The 18461-nt window shown below is 50.1% G+C and overlaps 1 protein-coding gene across 3 annotated transcripts in view; it reads right to left on the minus strand.

Annotated features, from left to right (window-relative positions):
* The window catches only part of LOC139557605 (membrane-associated guanylate kinase, WW and PDZ domain-containing protein 3-like), a 309886-nt gene that overhangs the window by 47873 nt on the left and 243552 nt on the right, over positions 1–18461 (minus strand). For 2 of the 3 annotated variants that reach the window (XM_071372623.1, XM_071372625.1), the window contains exons 4-5: positions 11601–11813; positions 1788–1965 (exon numbers count right to left, since the gene is read on the minus strand). In XM_071372623.1, the coding sequence (XP_071228724.1) occupies positions 1788–1965; positions 11601–11813 (391 nt within the window). Of the gene's footprint in view, positions 1–1787; positions 2581–11600; positions 11814–18461 lie in introns of those variants that run through there. The other variant, XM_071372624.1, reaches the window with a different exon arrangement.

Here is an 18461-nt window from a genome sequence, read left to right on the forward strand (position 1 = left end):
TGGAAGTAGGGAGGGATGGAAGTAGGGAGGGAGGGAGGGAGGGAGAAATGGATGGAAGTAGGGAGGGAGAGATGGAAGTAGGGAGGGAGAGATGGAGGTAGGGAGGGAGAGATGGAGGTAGGGAGGGAGAGATGGAGGTAGGGAGGGAGGGAGGGAGGGAGGGAGGGAGGGAGGGAGGGAGGGAGGGAGGGAGGGAGGGAGGGAGGGAGGGAGGTAGGTAGGTAGGTAGGTAGGTAGGTAGGTAGGTAGGTAGGTAGGTAGGTAGGTAGGGAGGTAGGGAGGGAGGGATGGAGGGAGGGAGGGAGGTAGGTAGGTATGGAGGGAGGGATGGAGGGAGGGAGGGAGGGAGAAATGGATGGAAGTAGGGAGGGAGGGAGGGAGGGAGGGAGGGAGGGAGGGAGGGAGGGAGGGAGAAATGGATGGAAGTAGGGAGGGATGGAAGTAGGGAGGGAGGGAGGGAGGGAGAAATGGATGGAAGTAGGGAGGGAGAGATGGAAGTAGGGAGGGAGAGATGGAGGTAGGGAGGGAGAGATGGAGGTAGGGAGGGAGGGAGGGAGGTAGGGAGGTAGGGAGGTAGGGAGGTAGGGAGGGAGGGAGGGAGGGAGGGAGGGAGGGAGAGATGGAGGTAGGGACAGATGGAGGTAGGGAGAGGTAGTCAGAACCGAATAGAGGCAGATAGTTCCTTTGATGGAGGAATGGAAGGAGGGATGGAGGAAAGGAGAGGGGAAAGGAGGGAAAGGTAGAGCCGAACACAGAGAGCAAAGAGAGCAGGCCTCTGGGAGCATTTCATTTGCCGAATTGTCTCCTGTGAAGCGAGAATGGGCTATTGATTTTAGGCAGGCTACAGCACCTGGCCCTGACTTCTGTAGGCTGTGTGAGCCACACAAACAGACTGACTGGTAAGCAATGGAGGGAGAGGGAGAGGCTCAGCGCTTTAAGCCCAAGCCAAGTACCATCACATCAAACACAGGAAAAAAATACACCTGTATTCTAGACGATAGATGGGTTAAAATAATGAATAATTTCACAAATCCTCTTCCATAATTATAATAAAAATAATACTATTGTTGGGGCCTCCCGGGTGGCACAGTGGTCTAGGGCACTGCATCGCAGCGCTAGCTGTGCCACCAGAGTCTCTGGGTTCGCGCCCAGGCTCTGTCGCAGCCGGCCGCGACCGGGAGGTCCGTGGGGCGAAGCACAATTGGCCTAGCGTCGTCCGGGTTAGGGAGGGTTTGGCCGGTAGGGATATCCTTGTCTCATCGCGCTCCAGCGACTCCTGTGGCGGGCCGGGCACAGTGCGTGCTAACCAAGGGGGCCGGGTGCACGGTTTTTCCTCCGACACATTGGTGCGGCTGGCTTCCGGGTTGGAGGCGCGCTGTGTTAAGAAGCAGTGCGGCTTGGTTGGGTTGTGCTTCGGAGGACGCATGGCTTTCGACCTTCGTCTCTCCCGAGCCCGTACGGGAGTTGTAGCGATGAGACAAGATAGTAATTACTAGCGATTGGATACCACGAAAATTGGGGAGAAAAGGGGGTAAAAAAATAAAAAATAATAATAATACTATTGTTAACTTCTCCAACTACTGTACTGCTACTGTATGTCTGAGCCGCAGAGAAACAAGTAGGATACTGTATGTAACAGTGTAACACAGACTTTAGAGTGGAACAAACTACTCTCTGAACAAACTAATCACCATGCTCTCTTTCAAAACTACCTCTCGCCACTTCTAGCATCCCCAACACCACGCTGGCACTGTACTGGAGTAGAGAACCAGAAGACCAACACTTACTCTATGAAGTAAACCATTCCCGTCTCTGTGTAGGCCATCTCCCAGGTCTTGGGCAGCGGTTCCTGGCTTTCGTCACGTGGTAAGGTGCTCCAGGTCTGGAAGTCCACAGCCCCACTGCTGGACTGGTTATAGCTGGGCACAGCCTTCATCCACTCCTGTCCAGCCTTGTCCTTGTGCTCTGTGGCCATATCACCAGAGGGAGAGAAAGACAGGGGGAGGGACAGGGGGAAGGAGAAGGGTGGTGAGCGTGTGGAGGCTGCATGGTGAGCATGTGGAGGCTGCGTGGTGAGCGTGTGGAGGCTGGGTGGTGAGCGTGTGGAGGCTGGGTGGTGAGCGTGTGGAGGCTGGGTGGTGAGAGTGTGGAGGCTGGGTGGTGAGGGTGTGGAGGCTGGGTGGTGAGCGTGTGGAGGCTGGGTGGTGAGCGTGTGGAGGCTGGGTGGTGAGAGTGTGGAGGCTGGGTGGTGAGCATGTGGAAGCTGGGTGGTGGGTGTGTGGAGGCAGGGTGGTGAGCATGTGGAAGCTGGGTGGTGAGCATGTGGAAGCTGGGTGGTGCGCGTGTGGAGGCTGGGTGGTGAGCATGTGGAAGCTGGGTGGTGGGTGTGTGGAGGCAGGGTGGTGAGCATGTGGAAGCTGGGTGGTGAGCATGTGGAAGCTGGTTGGTGAGCGTGTGGAAGCTGGGTGGTGAGCATGTGGAAGCTGGGTGGTGAGAGTGTGGAGGCTGGGTGGTGAGCCCTGTGAGCTCCATGCATCTCTCTCTGCGGCTTCCCTGGACAGACTGACTGTAGGCTTTAGACTGTTACACACAGCAAAGAACAGGAGAGGGAGAGAGAGGGGAGTAGAGAAAGGGAGGGGACAAAGAGAGAGAGAGATGGAAGTGCAGCAAGTGTGCCACAGGATTTGCATGTCAGCAGTGATGTTCTGTAGAGCGAGAGGCTCAACGGCAACAAGGGCAGAGCTGACCAACACCACACTTCAGCCTTACCCAGCCCCGAGCTAAGAACCCAGACCCTATTAGCATCACTAAACCTTGCCCTGTGAATGTGTGTGTGTGTTTTGTGTGTGTGTGTGTTTTGTGTGCGTGCACTCTTATCTGCAGGTTTGGATTTGCATGCCTCTGACCTAGCTCATTACTGTATTCAGAGTTGACTTCTGATCTGAAGGGAGAAATAAAACTACCCATAAAAGAGGAAGAGCTGTCAGAAGGAGAGTAAAGTGCATGACATGAAAGTCAAGTGATTTTCTTTACATACAGTACTCATTCAATGTTTTTTCTTTATTTGGACTATTTTCTACATTGTAGAATAATAATGAAGACATCAAACCTATGAAATAACACAATCGTGTAGTAACCAAAAGTGTTAAACAAATCAAAATATATTAGAGATTCTTCAAAGTAGCCACCCTTTGCCTTGATGACAGCTTTGCACACTCTTGGCATTCTCTCAACCAGCTTCACGAGGAATAATTTTCAAACAGTCTTAAAGGAGTTCCCACATATGCTGAACACTTGTTGGCTGCTTTTCCTTCACTCTGTGGTCCAACTCATGCCAAACCATCTCAATTGGGTTGAGGTCGGGTGTTTGTGGAGGCCAGGTCATCTGATGTAGCACTCCATCACTCTCCTTCTTGGTAACATAGCCCTTACACAGCCTGGAGGTGTGTTTTTGGTCATTGTCTTGTTGAAAAACAAATGATAGTCCCACTAAGCGCAAACCAGATGGGATGGCGTATCGCTGCAGAAGGCTGTGGTAGCCATGCTGGTTAAGTGTGCCTTGAATTCTAAATAAATCACTGACAGTGTCACCAGCAAAGCACCCCCACACCATCACACCTCGTCCTCCATGCTTCACGGCGGGAACCACACATGCGGAAATCATCCGTTCACCTACTCTGTGGCTCACAAAGACACGGCGGTTGGAACTAAAAATCTCAAATTTGGACAAAAATGTCTAAATCAGACCAAAGCACAGATTTCCACCAGTCTAATGCCCAAGCAAGTCTCTTCTTATTATTGGTGTCCTTTAGTAGTGGTTTCCTTGCAGTAATTCGACCATGAAGTCCTGATTCACGCAGTCTCCTCTGAACAGTTGATTGTTGAGATGTGTCTGTTACTTGAACTCTGAAGCATTTATTTGGGCTGCAATCTGAGGCTGGTAACTCTAATGAGTGTATCCTCTGCAGCAGGTAACTCTGGGTCTTCCTTTCCTGTGGCGGTCCTCATGAGAGCCAGTTTCATCATAGCGCTTGATGGTTCTTGCGACTGCACTTAAAGAAACGTTCAAAGTTCTTGAAATGTTCCAGATTGACTGACCTTCATGTCTTAAAGTAATGATGGACTTTCATTTATCTTTGCTTATTTGAGCTGTTCTTGCCATAATATGGACTTGGTCTTTTAACAAATAGAGCTATCTTCTGTATACAAACCCTACCTTGTCACAACACAACTGATTGGCTCAAACGCATGAAGGAAAAAATCAATTCCACAAATGTACTTTTAACAAGGCACACCTGTTAATTGAAATGCATTCCAGGTGAATACCTCATGAAGCTGGTTGAGAGAATGCCAAGAGTGTGCAAAGCTGTCATCAAGGCAAAGGGTGGCTACTTTGAATTATCTCAAATATAAAATATATATTGTGTGTGTGTGTGTGTGTGTGTGTGTGTGTGTGTGTGTGTGTGTGTGTGTGTGTGTGTGTGTGTGTGTGTGTGTGTGTGTGTGTGTGTGTGTGTGCACGTACAGACCATACAGTGATGAGTATGCATTCTCAATATCATTTGAACACCACATCAGTCATTGAACAGTCAAGCTTATATAAATACAGCCTTAACACTGCTCTGTCTACAAGCCTGGCTTCAATATAGACTATATATACAAAAGTATGTGGACACCCTTCAAATTAGTGGATTCGGCTATTTCAGCTACACCCTTGCTGACAGGTGTATAAAATTGAGCACACAGCCATGCAATCTCCATAGACAAACATTGGCAGTAGAATGGCCTTACTGAAGAGCTAAGTGACTTTCAGCGTAGCACCGTCATATGACTTTTCCAATCAGTCAGTTCGTCAAATTTCTGAAGGTTAACTGTAAGTGCTGTTATTGTGAAGTGGAAACGTCTAGGAGCAACAACGGCTCAGCTGTGAAGTGGTAGGCCACAAAAGCTCACAGAACGGGACTGCGGAGTGCTGAAGCGCATAGCGTGTAAAAAACGTCTGTCCTCGGGTGCAACACTCATGTCAGCACAATAACTGTTCGTCGGGAGCTTCATGAAATGGGTTTCCATGGCTGAGCAGCCGCACACAAGCCTAAGATCACCATGCTCAATGCCAAGCCTCAGCTGGAGTGGTGTAAAGCTCGCCACCATTGGACTCTGATGCAGTGGAAATGCGATGAATCACGCATCACCATCTCGCAGTCCGACAAACGAATCTGGGTTTGGCGGATGTCAGGAGACCACTACCTGCCATAATGCATAGTGCCAACTGTAAAGTTTGGTGGAGGAGTACTGGTCTGGGGCTGCTTTTCATAGTTAGGGCTAGGCCCCTTAGTTCCAGAGAAGGGAAATCTTAACGCTATAGCATACAATAACAAACGATTCTGTGCTTCCAACTTTGTGGCAACAGTTTGGGGAAAGCCCTTTCCTGTTTCAGCATGACAATGCCCCGTGCCCAAACCGAGGTCAATACAGAAATGGTTTGTTGAGTTCGGTGTGGAAGAACTCGACTGGTCTGCACAGAGCCCTGATCTCAACCCCATCAAACACCTTAGGGAAGAATTGGAACGCCGACTAATGCTCTTTTGGCTGAATGGAAGCAAGTCCCCGCAGCAATGTTCAAACATCTAGTGGAAAGTCTTCCCAGAAGAATGGAGGCTAATATAACAGCAAAGGGGGGACCAACTCCATATTAATACCCATGAATTTGGAATAAGATGTTTGACGAGCAGGTGTCCACATACTTTTGGTCATGTAGTGTATAATAGTATTGTTTGATGCATGTACAATATGCCTGAATTTATGTCATCCTCCCTGCTACTTTGCAAACCCATTGATAAAAGCATCCATTCAGTCAGGAGACTCACCAGGGACAGCTATAGGTGATGTGGGTATGATGCACTACATAGGTAAAGGTAGAACTGAGGGTGTCTCGTCAAGAACAAAATAAATAATTTGGAGGAAAAACGTGAATCGAGTGTTCTCTTCATCCAACCCATGCACCCATTGTTGTGTGTGCCCAAGGCTATAGTGATAGAGATGGTGTGCAGGGGAACAGCTCAGGTCTGCACACCTTGCTAATGTGGCTCTCTGTTTGTACAGTCCATGGCCTGTCTAACTGTTCCTAGACCTGTGCTTCAGTCTCTTTTCCTATATTGGTAGAGCATTGCGCTTGGAAAGCCCGGGCCATGGGTTCGATTCCATCTGGTGTCACCCATATGAAAGATGTATGGATGCATGACTGTAAGTCGCATTGGATCATAGTGTCAGCTAAATACCATATATTAAATTGTTATTATTGAGGAGTCTCAGAGTAAGAGCGCTGATATAGGATCAGTTTGTCTTTTAGGTCATAATGAATAAGACTTTATGGACAGCGGGAACCTGATCCTAGATCAACATACCTCCACTGAGACACTTTATGACTCTCTTACTGTTCTTAGAACTGTGTTTAGCAGCCCAGCCCTCAGGGCCTGCCCAAGGCCCCTCTGATATGCACATCTGCCTGATCACAACTGAGACATTAAATCAGGCAGAGAATGTACAACCCAGGTGCCCAGCTGCAGGCAGGACCCTGGAATCGGTACAGGGTACAGTCATGGGCATGGGTTTAGGTCCATGGGACTAGACAGACTGACCATCTGACGGACGGGAGGGCTACATTGTCCTCTCTGTCATTGGCACCATGCAGACTCGGAACGGGGGAATGCCCTTTGGACGGAGCCAGAGAGAACCACAGACCAAACAGGGGACAGCTGTGCTGTGGGAACAGAGAGGAGCAGGGGCCAGCTGGAAGCACCCCAAGCCCAGAGGAGAGGCACTCTACAGGGGAAGCCTGGAGGGCAAATGGGACAAGACCAGATGCTGCTCCAGGGATGGCGGGATGGAGGGATGGGGCCCAATGTACCCAATCACTCTCTGTCTATCATATTGTCTACAGTATGTCTCCCATCTGATGTGCATAGCCTCCTCCATGGTACCACACTGGTCTCACCAATGGTCGCTGTATACACCACGGGATACCTTTTCGTCAGAAAATGTTTTGGCCGTGTTTGGAATCCATTATCTGGATAAAACTCCTTTCCTATATGCCCAGTTGGATGCTGCCTTTTCTCTACGAGCTGTGGCACTTGTGGTTTTTCTTTTTGTTTACAGTTCATGTGAGGATAATATCTCCAAGGGAAATAAAACAAGAACAAACTGTATCCCTTTAACCAGGGATTTCTACATTATTGATCCAGCTAGATGGAGAACGACTTGACTTTGTAGAGTTTGGATTTAGAAGAGACCTTCTGTAAGGGACAGATGAATAATCCTGGGATGTCCCATTTGGGGGAAAGAGAGAATGAGTGTGATGGAAGGTGGAGGAAATGAGGGTGATGGTGGGTGAAGGGAATGAGGGTGATGGAGGGTTTAGGGAATGATGGTGATGGAGGGTGGAGGGAATGAGGGTGATGGTGGGTGGAGGGAATGAGTGTGATGGAGGGTGGAGGGAATGAGGGTGATGGAGGGTGGAGGGAATGAGTGTGATGGAGAGTGGAGGGAATGAGTGTGATGGAGAGTGGAGGGAATGAGTGTGATGGAGAGTGGAGGGAATGAGTGTGATGGAGGGAATGAGGGTGATGGAGGGTGGAGGGAATGAGGGTGATGGTGAGTGGAGGGAATGAGGGTGATGGAGGGTGGAGGGAATGAGGGTGATGGAGGGTGGAGGGAATGAGGGTGATGGCGGGTGGAGGGAATGAGGGTGATGGTGGGTGGAGGGAATGAGTGTGATGGAGGGTGGAGGGAATGAGGGTGATGGATGGTGGAGGGACTGAGTGTGATGGAGAGTGGAGGGAATGAGTGTGATGGAGAGTGGAGGGAATGAGTGTGATGGAGAGTGGAGGGAATGAGTGTGATGGAGGGTGGAGGGAATGAGGGTGATGGTGGGTGGATGGAATGAGGGTGGAGGGAATGAGGGTGATGGAGGGTGGAGGGAATGAGGGTGATGGAGGGTGGAGGGAATGAGGGTGATGGAGGGTGGAGGGAATGAGGGTGATGGTGGGTGGAGGGAATGAGGGTGATGGTGGGTGGAGGGAATGAGGGTGATGGTGGGTGGAGGGAGGGAGGGAATGAGGGTGATGGAAATAAAAGCCCTTTCTCTTTCTCATCCCTCTTTCTCTCATTTTGGGCAGCATGGGCAGCTATTGTTGAGCCAGAACAAATTGATCTCCGACAAAGTGAAAGAGTGAATGTTCGAGGATATTAGGCTCCCTGGGATGTCGCCATTGGTTGACCTGTGATGCATTAGGGGCACTAGTTGCGTTCAAATCAAATCAAATCAAATCAAATGTTATTAGTCACATGCGCCGAATACAACAGATGTAGACCTTACAGTGAAATGCTTACTTACGAGCCCCTAACCGACAGTACAGTTAAAAAAAATATGGATAAGAATAAGAGATAAAAGTAACAAGTAATTAAAGAGGAGCAGTAGAAAATAACAATATATACAAGGGGGTTGCCGGTACAGAGTCAATGTGCGGAGGCACCGGTTAGTTGAGGTAGTATGTACATGTAGGTAGAGTTAATTAAAGTGACTATGCATAGATGACAACAGAGAGTGGCAGTGGTGTGGAGGGGGGGGGGGGGGCAATGCTAATAGTCTGGGTAGGCATTTGCTAGATGTTCAGGAGTCTTATGGCTTAGGGGTAGAAGCTGTTTAGAAGCCTCTTGGACCTAGACCATGCCCTTTTGTACCGCTTGCCGTGTGGTAGCAGAGCGAACAGTCTATGACTAGGGTGGCTGGAGTCTTTGACAATTTTCAGGGCCTTCCTCTGACACCGCCTGGTACAGAGGTCCTGGATGGCAGGAACCTTGGCCCCAGTGATGTACTGGGCCGTTCGCACTACCCTCTGTAGTGCCTTGCGGTCGGAGGCCGAGCAGTTGCCATACCAGGCAGTGATGCAACCAGTCAGGATGCTCTCGATGGTGCAGCTGTATAACCTTTTAAGGATCTGAGGACTCATGCCAAATTTTTCAGTCTCCTGAGGGGGAATAGGTTTTGCCGTGCCCGCTTCACGACAGTCATGCTGTGCTTGGACCATGTTAGTTTGTTGGGGATGTGGACTCCAAGGAACTTGAAGCTCTCACCCTGCTCCACCGCAGCCCGGTTGATGAGAATGGGGGTGTGCTCGGTCTTCTTTTTCCTGTAGTCCACAATCATATACTTTGTCTTGATCACGTTGAGGGAGAGGTTGTTGTCCTGGCACCACACGGCCAGGTCTCTGACCTCCTCCCTATAGACTGTCTCGTTGTTGTCGGTGATCAGGCCTACCACTGTTGTGTCATCGGCAAATTTAATGATGGTGTTGGAGTCGTGCCTGGCCGTGCAGTCATGAGTGAACAGGGAGTACAGGAAGGGGCTGAGCACGCACCCCTGAGGAGCCCCTGTGTTGAGGATCAGCGTGGCGGATATGTTGTTACCTACCCTTACCACCTGGGGGATGCCCGTCAGGAAGTCCAGGATCCAGTTGCAGAGGGAGGTGTTTAGCCCCAGGCTCCTTAGGTTATTGATGAGCTATGAGGGCACTACGTTGATGAAAGCTGAGCTGTAGTCAATGAATAGCATTCTCACATAGGTGTTCCTTCTGTCCAGGTGGGAAAGGGCAGTGGAGTGCAATAGAGACAGCATAATCTGTGGATCTGTTGGGGTAGTATGCAAATTAGAGTGGGTCTATGGTTTCTGGGATGATGGTGTTGATGTGAGCCATGACCAGCCTTTAAAAGCACTTCATGGCTACAGACGTGAGTGCTACGGGTCGGTAGTCATTTAGGCAGGTTACCTTAGTGTTCTTGGGCACAGGCACTATGGTGGTCTGCTTAAAACATGTTGGTATTACAGACTTGGAGAGGGAGAGGTTGAAAATGTCAGTGAAGACACTTGCTAGTTGGTCAGCGCATGCTCACAGTACATGTCCTGGTAATCCATCTGGCCCTGCAGCCTTGTGAATGTTGACCTGTCTTAAGGTCTTACTCACATCGGCTGCGGAGAGCGTGTTCACACAGTCGTCCGGTACAGCTGGTGCTCTCATGCATATTTCAGTGTTATTTGCCTCAAAGCGAGCATAGAAGTAGTTTAGCTCGTCCGGTAGGCTTGTGTTACTGGGCAGCTCTTGGCTGTGCTTCCCTTTGTAGTCTGTAATGGTTTGCAGACCCTGCCACATCCGACAAGCGTTAGAGCCGGTGTAGTACGACTCAATCTTAGTCCTGTATTGACGCTTTGCCTATTGTTAACCTTTAGCTCAGTGCGGATGCTGCATATAATCCATGGTTTCAGGTTGGGGTATGTATGGTCACTGTGGGGACGACGTCATCGATGCATTTATTGATGAAGCCAATGACAGATGTGGTGTACTCCTCAATGCCATTGGAGGAATCCCGGAACATATTCCAGTCTGTGCTAGCAAAACAGTCCTGTAGCTTAGCATCTACTTCATCTGACCACTTTTTTATTGATCTAGTCACTGGTGCTTCCTGCTTGCTTGTAAGCAAGAATCAGGAGGATAGACTTATGGTCAGATTTGCCAAATGGAGGGCGAGGGAGAGCTTTGTATGCATCTCTGTGTGTGGAGTATAGGTGGTCCAGAGTTATTTTCCCTCTGGTTGCACATTTAACATGTTGATAGAAATGAGGTAAAACTGATTTAAGTTCCCCTGCATTAAAGTCCCTGGCTACCAGGAGCGCCGCCTCTGGGTGAGCGCTTTCTTGTTTGCGTATGGCGGAATACAGCTCATTCAGTGCTGTATTGGTACCAGCCTCTGACTGTGGTGGTATATAAACAGCTTCCAAGAATATAGATGAGAACTCTCTCGGTAGGTAATGCGGTCTGCAGCTTATCACGAGAAACTCTACCTCATGCGTGCAATAGCTCGAGACCTCCTTAGATATCGTCCACCAGCTGTTGTTTACAAAAATACATAGACGCTGCTGTTCTATCCTGCCGGTACATCGTACAACCAGCCAGCTGTATGTTGATATTGTCGTCGTTCAGACACAGCTCCGTGAAGCATAAGATGTTACAGTTTTGAATGTCCCATTGGTAGTTTAATCTTCCCAATAACTCGTCCATTTTTTTGTCCAAAGATGGCATGTTTGCGAGCAGAATTGAGGGGAGTGTGGGTTTATTCGATCGCCTCCTACTCCTCAGAAGACAGCCTGCCCTCTGGCCTCTCTTTCTACGCCTCTTCTTCACGCAGATCACTGGGGTCGGGGACTGTTCCCGAGGGAGCCGTATATTGGGATCGTCAGAGTCGTGAAAGAAGAAAAAGGATTCTGCTAGTCCGTGGTGAGTAATCGTAGCCCTGATGTCTCAAAGTTATTTTCGGTCATTAGAGACGGTAGCGGCAACATTATGTACAAAACTAGTAAAAAAATAAATGACAAACAACGCAGATAAACGAACAAAAAACACAATCGGTTAGGGGCACGTAAAACGTCTGCCTTCTGCTCCGGCGCCATTTTAACTACCAACAATATCATGTTGTTGATGATCAGTTTGAGGCAGTTTGTGGGAGAGGATGGGAACATGTTGCAGGACAACATGGACAGGACATCTTACCTGTGAGTCCGTTGACCAGGGGAGACCTCTCTCTCTCCTCCTCGTCCTCCTCCTCGGGGGCTGCACTGTCCTTCCTGTCCATTTTGCTGACGGAGGTGGTGCGTTTCCTCTGGACCTCTGTATCAAACTCCTCATCAAACAGCACCTGATCTACCAGGTCAGGCTGCACCGGGCTGGGCTCCGCTGGGGGCTTGGGCGTCCCGTAGTAGTTCCCTGGTAGAGAACACACACAGCAGTGTCAATAGAAACAGTCAGTAACCGGGTAGAGACGATGATACTTTATTAATCCCAGAGGGGACGTTATGTTGTGGAAACAACTGTCTGATTACAATCAATACAGTACTGGTCAAACGTTTTAGAACAGCTTCTCATTCAAGAGTTTCTCTTTATTTTTACTATTTTCTAACACATATGGAATCATGTAGTAACCATAAAAGTGTTCAACAAATCAAAACATATTTTATATTTGAGATTCTTCAAATAGCCACCCTTTGCCTTGATGACAGCTTTGCACACTCTTGGCATTCTCTCAACCAGCTTCATGAGATAGTCACCTGGGATGCATTTCAATTAACAGGTGTGTCTTGTTAAAAGTTAATTTGTGGAATTTCTTTACGCGTTTGAGCCAATCAGTTGTGTTGTGACAAGGTATACAGAAGATAGCCCTATTTGGTAAAAGACCAAGTCCATATTATGGCAAGAACAGCTCAAATAAGCAAAGAGAAACGACAGTCTGTTATTACTTTAAGACATGGAGGTCAGTCAATCTGTAAAAGTTCAAGAACTTTGAAAGTTCCTTCAAGTGCAGTCGCAAAAACAATCAAGCGCTATGATGAAACTGGCTCTCATGAGGACCGACCGCCACATAAAAGGAAGACCCAGAGTTACCTCTGCTGCAGAGGATAAGCTCATTAAAGTTACAAGCCTCAGAAATTGCAGCCAAAATAAATGTTTCACAGAAGTCAAGTAACAGACACATCTCTACACCAACTGTTCAGAGGAGACTGCGTGAATCAGGCCTTCATGGTCGAATTGCTGCAAAGAAACCACTACTAAAGGACACCAATAATAAGAAGAGACTTGCTTGGGCCAAGAAACACGAGCAATGGACATTAGACCGGTGGAAATCTGTCCTTTGGTCTGGAGTCCAAATTGGAGATTTTTGGTTCGAACCGCCGTGTCTTTGTGAAACGCGGTGTGGGTGAACGGATGATCACCGCATGTGTATTTCCCATCGTGAAGCATGGAGGAGGAGGTGTTATGGTGTGGGGGTGCTTTGCTGGTGACACTGTCAGTGATTTATTTAGAATTCAAGGCACACTTAACAAGCATGGCTACCACAGCATTCTGCAGTGATACGCCATTCCATCTGGTTTGGGCTTAGTGGGACTATCATTTGTTTTTCAACAGGACAATGGCCCAACACACCTCCAGGCTGTGTAAGGGCTATTTGACCAAGAAGGAGAGTTATGGAGTGCTGCATCAGATGACCTGGCCTCCACAATCCCCTGACCTCAACTCAATTGAGATGGTTTGGGATGAGTCGGACCGCAGAGTGAAGGAAAAGCAGCCAACAAGTTCTCAGCATATGTGGGAACTCCTTTAAGACTGTTGGAAAAGCATTCCAGGTGCAGCTGGTTGAGAGAATGCCAAGAGTGTGCAAAGCTGTCATCAAGGCAAAGGGTGGCTATTTGAAGAATCTCAAATCTCAAATATATTTGGATTTATTTAACACTATTTTGGCTACTACATGAATCCATATGTGTTATTTCATAGTTTTGATGTCTTCACTTATATTCTACAATGTAGAAAATAGCAAATATAAAGAAAAACAATTGAATGAGTAGGTGTTCTAAAACTTTGGACCAGAAGTGTATATGGCAGGTGCAACCACTCACATGCACACACGCACGCACACAGAGAGAGAGAGAGGATAGAGATAGCCGGTCAGAAACAGTCGTTCAATGACAGCCCTGGAGGAGAGATAGGACAGTTTATACTCATCATGTCAACACTAAAAAGGGAAATGGATTCCCCACTGTAATGCAGTTCTGACCATAGCCTGGGCTCACTCTCCCTCTCTCCTTCCCCATCTCTCTCTCTCTGTTCTTATTGTCATATTTACTGCAGTGCAGTGCTGGGCTGTGCTCCCCAGAGCCCCGTGACAGAAGCCTTTATCCAGGACAGACCGGGCGAGGCGCTGCCTGGTTCTATTGGCTCAACTGGCTGTTTTATTGTCCTGTGTTGTGCACTGTGGTGCCCAGGGCCAAAACAGCACAACTCCCTCCGTGAGGAGAGGAACACTCTTTTTTAACTCCCTCCCTCCCTCCCTCGCCTTCTATCTCTCCCTCCCTCCCTTGCCTTCTCTCTCTCTCTCCCTCCCTCCCTCACCTTCTCTCTCTCCCTCGCCTTCTCTCTCTCCCTCACCTTCTCTCTCTCCCTCTCTCCCTCGCCTTCTCTCTCTCTCCATCCCTCCCTTGCCTTCTCTCTCTCTCTCTCCCTCCCTCCCTCACCTTCTCTCTCTCCCTCGCCTTCTCTCTCTCCCTCTCTCCCTCGCCTTCTCTCTCTCCCTCTCTCCCTCGCCTTCTCTCTCTCCCTCTCTCCCTCACCTTCTCTCTCTCTCCCTCCCTCCCTTGCCTTCTCTCTCTCTCTGTCCCTCCCTCCCTCACCTTCTCTCTCTCCCTCTCCTTCTCTCTCTCTCTCCCTCCCTCCCTTGCCTTCTCTCTCTCTCTGTCCCTCCCTCCCTCACCTTCTCTCTCTCCCTCTCCTTCTCTCTCTCTCCCTCCCTCCCTCACCTTCTCTCTCTCCCTCTCCTTCTCTCTCTCTCCCTCGCCTTCTCTCTCTCCCTCGCCTTCTCTCTCTCCCTCTCTCCCTCGCCTTCTCTCTCTCCCTCCCTCCCTTGCCTTCTCTCTCTCTCTGTCCCTCCCTCCCTCACCTTCTCTCTCTCCCTCTCCTTCTCTCTCTCTCCCTCGCCTTCTCTCTCTCTCCCTCTCCCTTGCCTTCTCTCTCTCTCTCTCGCCTTCTCGCCTTCTCTCTCTCTCCCTGGCCTTCTCTCTCTCCCTCGCCTTCTCTCTCTCCCTCGCCTTCTCTTTCTCTCTCTCTCTCTCTCCCTCGCCTTCTCTCTCTCCCTCTCTCCCTCGCCTTCTCTTTCTCTCTCCCTCGCCTTCTCTCTCTCTCCCTCGCCTTCTCTCTCTCCCTCGCCTTCTCTTTCTCTCTCTCTCTCCCTCGCCTTCTCTCTATCTCCCTCTCTCCCTCGCCTTCTCTCTCTCTCCCTCTCTCCTCTCTCTCTCCCTGGCCTTCTCTCTCTCCCTGGCCTTCTCTCTCTCTCCCACCCTCCCTCACCTTCTCTCTCTCACTCTCCTTCTCTCTCTCTCTCTCTCCCTCGCCTTCTCTCTCTCCCTCGCCTTCTCTCCCTCTCCTTCTCTCTCTCTCCCTCCCTCCCTTGCCTTCTCTCTCTCTCTGTCCCTCCCTCCCTCACCTTCTCTCTCTCCCTCTTCTTCTCTCTCTCTCCCTCGCCTTCTCTCTCTCTCCCTCTCCCTTGCCTTCTCTCTCTCTCTCTCTCTCTCTCTCCCTCGCCTTCTCTCTCTCTCCCTCGCCTTCTCTTTCTCTCTCTCTCTCCCTCGCCTTCTCTCTCTCTCCCTCGCCTTCTCTCTCTCCCTCGCCTTCTCTTTCTCTCTCTCTCTCCCTCGCCTTCTCTCTCTCTCCCTCTCTCCTTCGCCTTCTCTCTCTCTCCCTCTCTCTCCCTGGCCTTCTCTCTCTCTCTGGCCTTCTCTCTCTCTCTCCCTCGCCTTCTCTTTCTCTCTCTCTCTCCCTCGCCTTCTCTCTCTCTCCCTCTCTCCCTCGCCTTCTCTTTCCCTCTCTCCCTCGCCTTCTCTTTCTCTCTCTCTCCCTCACCTTCTCTCTCCCTCGCCTTCTCTCTCTCCCTCTCTCCCTCGCCTTCTCTCTCTCCTACTGTGGGAAAGTTGACCCAATTTCTCGATTTCTTTTCGCCTCCTCACAGCTAACCAGACAGAACAATCTAAAGAAAGAGAGGAAGGGGGAGAAACAGCAACTCAGGAGGGTATACATGTTGATTCATTTTGCTGTTCCCTCTCTTCACCCTGCCCCTGGGAAGCCAGTCCTCCAGTGGCGCTGACTTTAGAGTAGAATGCAAAACTAACTCCTGGAGTTTTTCAGCCTATCTGGGGCGGTGGTGAGTTATAGTTATATCAGTGGAGGCTGCTGAGGGGAGGACGGCTCATAATAATGGCTGGAACGGGGCGAATGAAACCATGTGTTTGACACCATTTCGCTCCAGCCATTACCACGAGCCTGTCCTCCCCAATTAAAGTGACAACAACCTCCTGTGAGCTGCATGTACCATAGAGAGTTATTACATGTGGAGAAACATCTCTCAACGACATAGTAGTCCGTTTACAACACCGACGGGTTGCCTCATTTTATGGGTATTCATGGGAAAAATACCCAAACATCTAAGAGTAAACCTAGCTCAATGTGTTTTGAAACATAGGCCCAGACCTGGCACAGCAAAATGAAAGATGTCATTATGCCAACATATTATCATTATAAAGTTATTAACATACACTGAGTATGACGGACTGACCAGGTGAATCCAGGTGAAAGATATGTTCCCTTATTGATGTCACTTGTTAAATCCACTTCAATCAGTGTAGATGAAGGGGAGGAGACAGGTTAAAGAAGGATTTTTAAGACTTGAGACCATTTTGACATGGATTGTGTATGTGTGCCATTCAGAGGGTCAAACAATAGGTTCCTGTGTGTATCCAGAATGGTCCACCACCCAAAGGACATCCAGACAATTTGATCCAACTGGGGGAATCATTTGAGTCAACATGGGCTGGCATTCCTGAGGAACGCTTTAGGTTTTTAGACCAAGACTCTTGGCTCGCTCTTTAATTTATTTAATTTTATTAATCCAGACCTGTCACCACACGGCCCAGCCACCTTCCTCCCTCTCTTCTACCTCTCTCTCTCTCTCTCTCTCTCTCTCTCTCTCTCTCTCTCTCCACATCTCCTTTTCGCTCCTCCCTCCCTCCCTCCCAGGCCCAGTGGTGTGTGATTAATAGCTCATAAACACAGCTCTCCTAGTCTCTGATTAATGTGTACTAGCGAGCACAGAGAGGGAGAGAGGGGAGCGGAAGAGAGAGGACAGCGGAAGAGAGGGGACAGGGGGAGGAGAGAGGAAGAAGGGACAGAGGGAGAAAGAGGGAGGAGAGAGGAAGAGGGGACAGAAGGAGGGGAGAGGAAGAGGGAGGAGAGGAAGAGGGGACAGCGGGAGGGGAAAGGAAGAGGGGACAGCAGGATGGGAGAGGAAGACGGGGCAGCGGGAGGAAGAGGGAGGAGAGAGGAAGGGAGGAAGAGGGGACAGAAGGAGGGGAGAGGAAGAGGGAGGAGAGGAAGAGGAGACAGAAGGAGGAGAGAGAAAGAGGGGACAGAGGGAGAGTAGAGGAAGAGAAGACAGAGGGAGGGTAGAGGAAGAGGGGACAGAGGGAGGGGAGAGGAAGAGAGGACAGAGGGAGGGTAGAAGAAGAGAGGACAGAGGGAGGGTAGAGGAAGAGAGGACAGAGGGAGGGTAGAGGAAGAGAGGACAGAGGGAGGGTAGAGGAAGAGAGGACAGAGGGAGGGTAGAGGAAGAGAAGACAGAGGGAGGGTAGAGGAAGAGAGGACAGAGGGAGGGTAGAGGAAGAAGGGACAGAGGGAGAAAGAGGGAGGAGAGAGGAAGAGGGGACAGAAGGAGGGGAGAGGAAGAGGGAGGAGAGGAAGAGGGGACAGCGGGAGGGGAAAGGAAGAGGGGACAGCAGGATGGGAGAGGAAGACGGGGCAGCGGGAGGAAGAGGGAGGAGAGAGGAAGGGAGGAAGAGGGGACAGAAGGAGGGGAGAGGAAGAGGGAGGAGAGGAAGAGGAGACAGAAGGAGGAGAGAGAAAGAGGGGACAGAGGGAGAGTAGAGGAAGAGAAGACAGAGGGAGGGTAGAGGAAGAGGGGACAGAGGGAGGGTAGAGGAAGAGAAGACAGAGGGAGGGTAGAGGAAGAGAGGACAGAGGGAGGGTAGAGGAAGAGAAGACAGAGGGAGGGTAGAGGAAGAGAGGACAGAGGGAGGGTAGAAGAAGAGAGGACAGAGGGAGGGTAGAGGAAGAGAGGACAGAGGGAGGGTAGAGGAAGAGAGGACAGAGGGAGGGTAGAGGAAGAGAGGACAGAGGGAGGGTAGAAGAAGAGAGGACAGAGGGAGGGTAGAGGAAGAGAGGACAGAGGGAGGGTAGAGGAAGAGAGGACAGAGGGAGGGTAGAGGAAGAGAAGACAGAGGGAGGGTAGAGGAAGAGAAGACAGAGGGAAGGTAGAGGAAGAGAAGACAGAGGGAGGGTAGAGGAAGAGAGGACAGAGGGAGGGTAGAGGAAGAGAGGACAGAGGGAGGGTAGAGGAAGAGAGGACAGAGGGAGGGTAGAGGAAGAGAAGACAGAGGGAGGGTAGAGGAAGAGAGGACAGAGGGAGGGTAGAGGAAGAGAGGACAGAGGGAGGGTAGAGGAAGAGAGGACAGAGGGAGGGTAGAGGAAGAGAGGACAGAGGGAGGGTAGAGGAAGAGAGGACAGAGGGAGGGTAGAGGAAGAGAGGACAGAGGGAGGGTAGAGGAAGAGAGGACAGAGGGAGGGTAGAGGAAGAGAGGACAGAGGGAGGGTAGAGGAAGAGAGGACAGAGGGAGGGTAGAGGAAGAGAGGACAGAGGGAGGGTAGAGGAAGAGAGGACAGAGGGAGGGTAGAGGAAGAGAGGACAGAGGGAGGGTAGAGGAAGAGAAGACAGAGGGAGGGTAGAGGAAGAGAGGACACATGGAGGGTAGAGGAAGAGAG

Source organism: Salvelinus alpinus, chromosome 28, assembly GCF_045679555.1.
Source record: "Salvelinus alpinus chromosome 28, SLU_Salpinus.1, whole genome shotgun sequence".
NCBI lineage: Eukaryota > Metazoa > Chordata > Actinopteri > Salmoniformes > Salmonidae > Salvelinus > Salvelinus alpinus.